This window comes from Helianthus annuus, chromosome 12, assembly GCF_002127325.2.
Source record: "Helianthus annuus cultivar XRQ/B chromosome 12, HanXRQr2.0-SUNRISE, whole genome shotgun sequence".
NCBI classification, from domain to species: domain Eukaryota; kingdom Viridiplantae; phylum Streptophyta; class Magnoliopsida; order Asterales; family Asteraceae; genus Helianthus; species Helianthus annuus.
The window spans coordinates 6,051,862-6,056,560 of record NC_035444.2 but is presented as its reverse complement, the minus strand read 5'-3'; the positions used below and the strand labels follow the sequence as shown (position 1 = coordinate 6,056,560).

Here is a 4,699-nt window from a genome sequence, read left to right as displayed (position 1 = left end):
CATAATCAATTGTTTGTAATATTCTTTTTGTATATTCAGAGTATTATTCAACTCCATGATTTGAACTAAATGGCAACTTGTGGTATATTTATAGGCTCATTCTATACGCACCCCCCTCTTTCCTGATTATACCCCCCTTGTGAGAGGAAAACTGTCGGTCCCACGCAGGCCCCACCTGTAAGTATGTGAGAGGAGGGGGTGAAAAAAGTAAATAGGGGGTGTAGAAAGTAGCACCCTATTTATACAACAAAAAAAAAAAAACCCTACAATGCTGACATGGAACTATGATTATCAAAATCATCATCTCTAACAAAGTGATCTAACTAAGATGTAGTCCTTGTGTACAGAATCATATATCTTCCTTAACCCTATAATACATTTAACATTTTTTCAATATTTTTTAAACGTTTATAGCCATTCCAATCTATTTTCCAAAACTAACTGTCATATGCTTTGAGTATTTACTCTTATAATTTGTTTCAAACTCAGTTGTGTATCGGAGACTTTTTCCTAGCTGGAGTATAATCCATATCGGCTATGTTTTCCGGGTATTGCTGATCAGTGATGACATCCTTCTTCCAGTGTTTAGCCTCGGGTTTAAGATCATGTTTATCCTTCTGATTCTGTGCATGAAATACATTCAAAATGTTAAAAACAAGAAATCTGTTTGTTTTATTGTTATACTTAAACTATATTTGTTTATGAATAATAATGATTTAAAAGACCAACCTCCGAAATCGTGGCGCCATTACTAGAAGATGTCGATTTTGTCATAAGCTTTCTATTTATTCCTGCAAAATTAGAAAGGAAAAAAAGTTGAAAAACAAGCAATATTATAACAAAGGAAGTGTATTAGTGTATACCAATAATGAACAATTTTAGATGATAAAATAAACTTGAGTCACTATATTCACTAAACTAACTAGAGAAATTTGGAAGCTACACAAAAGTTATCATTGTTTCAATAACTATTTCTTTCGATCTCGTCATAATCTGGATTAAGAAGATATCTTTTACAAGATAATTAAGAAAAGTGATAAAAAAATGGTGGATTATAGTTTATTTAGCATTTTAAACAATTTTGAAACCAAAGTTTAGGTTAAGCAGGTGGAGGATTAAATGGTGTCTAGGTGAGTAGTGTCATGGACCATATTATATATGGTCATCATGAACCTTAGGCAAGCAGTGGTCAGGATGACTAGAGGAGATTTCCTTGTTGCTACTCTACAAGAATTTCAAGAAAATATTCTATTCTTTATTGTGGCACCTGATGAAAATTGAGCACTCTTTGCCAGCAATTGATCATCTTCAATGCTTCCTTTTACTAATGAAATCTGTAACAAATAACCAAAATATATATATCATCAGCTAACTAATAAAAAATTGCAAGAACTGTTTTTTTTTTCCAAAATGTAATGAATAAGTTACCTACCTTAAAGATGTCTTGATGGTTTGTAGATGATAAAGCAAGTTTTCCCAGCCTTACACCTTCATAAAATAAGAAAAAAAACAGGTATTAATTTGTAGAGTAAACTTCAATTTTCATCCTTGTGGTTTGCTAATTTTAACACTTCCAGTCCAATAGTTTAAACATTGGATTTATCATCCATTAGTTTCCTGATTTTAACAGTTTCAGTCCATTAGTTTCCTGATTTTAACAGTTTGAGTCCACATCACTGACACTGGTGTGGACTGAAACTATTAAAATCAGGAAACTAATGGACTGAAACTATTAAAATCAGGAAACTAATGGATGATAAATGTAATTTATATGTTATTGGACTGAAAGTGTTAAAATCAGCAAACCACAGGGATGAAAATTGAGGTTTACTCTAATTTGTATTATCACAATTATGAGAGTCGTCTTCTATTAAATCTACAAAGAAATCTGATGTTTTGTTATCAAGATAAAAAAAGATGAGGAACATATTTGGTGCATTGAAAATACCTTGAGCTTTATATGTTAGGAAAACTAACAAAACCAGAAGGTTCATAAGATAAAACTTCATACTTTGTGGAGTATTTTTATGAAGGTGAAAGGCTGCAAAAATGGCAAGGTTAAGCTGGTTAACAGATTTTGTGTACCCAAGAGAGAAATTGTGAATGTGTATAAAGTATGGTTATCCAACCTATTTATATATACACACAAATGAGGTAGCTAGGGGACCCACCTCAAGTTGTTGCTGAATGCTGATCATTGAGTTGCTACACTGTTTTTCAATTTCTGTAAATGGCTTTTAAACTTTTGTAATATTATCAAGTCATGTCCACACAATTTGTCCTCTGTTATTGACAAAAAATTGTTAATTGATGGATCTATAGTGAGAGAAATAGAGGTCATCTTGAACTTTAGGGTATGATGTCCCCTTAAAAGGTTTCCCAAAACCCATATATTAGTTTATTTTATGGTCCCTCACTAATTAAAAGACATTTCTTTATGGTCCCTCACTAATTAAAACAAACACACATGGCAAGCTAGTTTCTCAATCAATGCCATCTCTTTTATGATTTTGTCACAACTCCATTAAAAGAGGCTCTTATGCTTCCTTGTCTAGTTTGCTTCTCTTCTTGTCATGTATCTTTACCGTCTTTAAATGTACTACAAAATAGCAAATGAATCCTCCAAATAACTCAGTTTTAATAGGATTACCATGGGTCAGGTATAGATTGGGTATGACTAATTTCATACCTATAATTGGTTGTAAAATATTATCCCATATTCAATCCATTTCCCATGGAGTATTTATCGAGTATTGGGCTCAGGTAAACCCATTAGTATTATAGAAAATACTCATTGTGATTTTCGTGCATAATCTATACATGTAACACCCCGTGTTTTCCAAATGTCAAAGTCAAAGTCAAGTGTTGACTGTTATTGGAATTAAAGATTAATAAAGATTAATTTCATTTTAGTTTCATTTTGACTTTCGTATTATTTGGAGTAAGTGTTGTATAATCAAACTAATCGACCAATAATCGAACTGTGAATCAACGACCGACTGTGAATGATAGGAAGTAACAATGCAATAAAGCTAGTCAATCAATAATCAAGCTAATCAAATCAATCATCGAACTCAAGTGTGGGGATTTTAGTACTTTTATACGTGTGTGTGTGTGCCTTATGTGTTACTTGTGCATGTTTACTTTTATGTTAAAGTGTGTGGTGAATCAATCAAATCAATCAAGAATCGAAGGTGAATCAAACTCAATCGAAATCGAATCTAAATCGTGGTGTAAGGATGCTTGTATGTTAGATATAGTAGTTGGAACTAAAAGTAATTTGATTAGGAATTCTATCATTCTCAAATCATCGTTCATCGAACTCGAAATATCACAAATCGTCGCGAAACACTCAAAACTAGGCAAGCCGTTCGAACAGGGCAACCTGATCGAACAGGCTAGCCGATCGAACAGGGCAACCTGATCGAACAGGCTAGCCGATCGAACAGACTGTTCGATCGAGCAGCTGCTCGATCAGGGATGCTGTTCGATCAGCTGAACCTTTCCTCTTTTGGAAGCCTATAAATAGGGCTGTCTTTGTCAAACTTTCCACTTTTGGAAAAGCTCTGACCGACCAGCCTCTTCTTCTCACTAAATCTCAGATTTCTCTCAAACCGGTAAGTATTTCGCTCTAATCTTTGTACGTTTTTGTTCATTAATCGATTCTCCATCTTTCTATCTTTCAAAATCTGAATTTCATCCATAAAATCACCAAGATCTAGGTGTTCTTGAGTGATGTCATCATGGTGTTCTTGGTGTTCATCAAGAACTTCATGTTCTTGACTTCATTCAACCATGAATAAGCTAGATCTAACCGATTTCCACATAAATAACCTAAAATCTTCCAAAGATCTTAACATTTCACGGTGGAAAAGGATTGGAAGATGGGTTTTCATCTATCTTTCAACTCTTTTACACTCAAAAAGGGTGAAAACGAGACTTGAACCGATTTACAAATCAATCTAAACAAACACATGGTTCAAGATTCGGGTTCTACCGAGAGATATACCGATTCCGGGTTAAACGTTAAACTTGGGTTCCAAACCGTCTCTGACCGGGTTTGGGTGAATCCTGCTCGAGTCAGTAGGCTAAGTGGGGACTTCAGTTTTGTGGTTCAACTCGTAGTCAAAATACCTCTAAAACATCAACAATTCACGGGAATAAACAAGTGTTAAGTGATAGGTTAACCGAATCGAGAAGCTGGCCGAACGGCTAGGCTGTTCGATCGAACAGCCCAACCGAACGACTAAGCCAGCCGATCGACTAGGCTAACCGATCGACTAGCACTTAGACCCACCAACTCACAAAGTGTAGTATTGACGAGGTACTGTTCGATCGACTACGCCACTCGATTGTAATCATTACTGCTCGAATCATGAGATACTATACTTCAAAACACTTAGACTTTTCGAAACATTGGAATGTCACCCGATCGAACATGTCAACCGATCGAGTGACATATTTGAAAACAATACCATGCTAACCGATCGGTTGGGCTAACCGATCGAACAGCTGTTCGATCGGCCAACTTGAAAGGTAGTACAAACCATCATACACAAACACATCCTTCACATCAAAGGAAGAAACAATCCACTTGAAGGAACCAACCGATCGAGCCAGCCGGCCGATCGAATGGATGTTCGAACGGACTTTCAAACCAATCGAACAGCCCACTCGATCGAACTGCTGTCCGATCGAA

The 4,699-nt window shown here is 35.5% G+C and overlaps 1 protein-coding gene across 1 annotated transcript; it reads right to left on the bottom strand.

The window, feature by feature from the left end:
• Positions 1-288: 288 nt before the first annotated feature.
• Positions 289-2,111, bottom strand: LOC110896321. The gene is made up of 5 exons (XM_022143740.2): positions 1,949-2,111; positions 1,433-1,488; positions 1,268-1,334; positions 730-791; positions 289-623 (listed from the first exon to the last, which is right to left on the bottom strand). Exons 1-5 carry the CDS (start codon positions 2,007-2,009, stop codon positions 486-488), a joined length of 384 nt encoding a protein of 127 aa, XP_021999432.1. The 5' UTR covers positions 2,010-2,111; the 3' UTR covers positions 289-485.
• Between the last annotated feature and the right edge of the window lie 2,588 nt (positions 2,112-4,699).

Excerpts from the sequence above, each read along its gene's own strand:
- LOC110896321 (XM_022143740.2), bottom strand. The coding sequence starts at position 2,009 with ATGAAGTTTTATCTTATGAACCTTCTGGTTTTGTTAGTTTTCCTAACA. Across the intron at positions 1,489-1,948 it reads CCTAACATATAAAGCTCAAG|GTGTAAGGCTGGGAAAACTT; the intron begins GTATTTTCAATG and ends TATTTTATGAAG. Across the intron at positions 1,335-1,432 it reads ACCATCAAGACATCTTTAAG|ATTTCATTAGTAAAAGGAAG; the intron begins GTAGGTAACTTA and ends TATTTGTTACAG.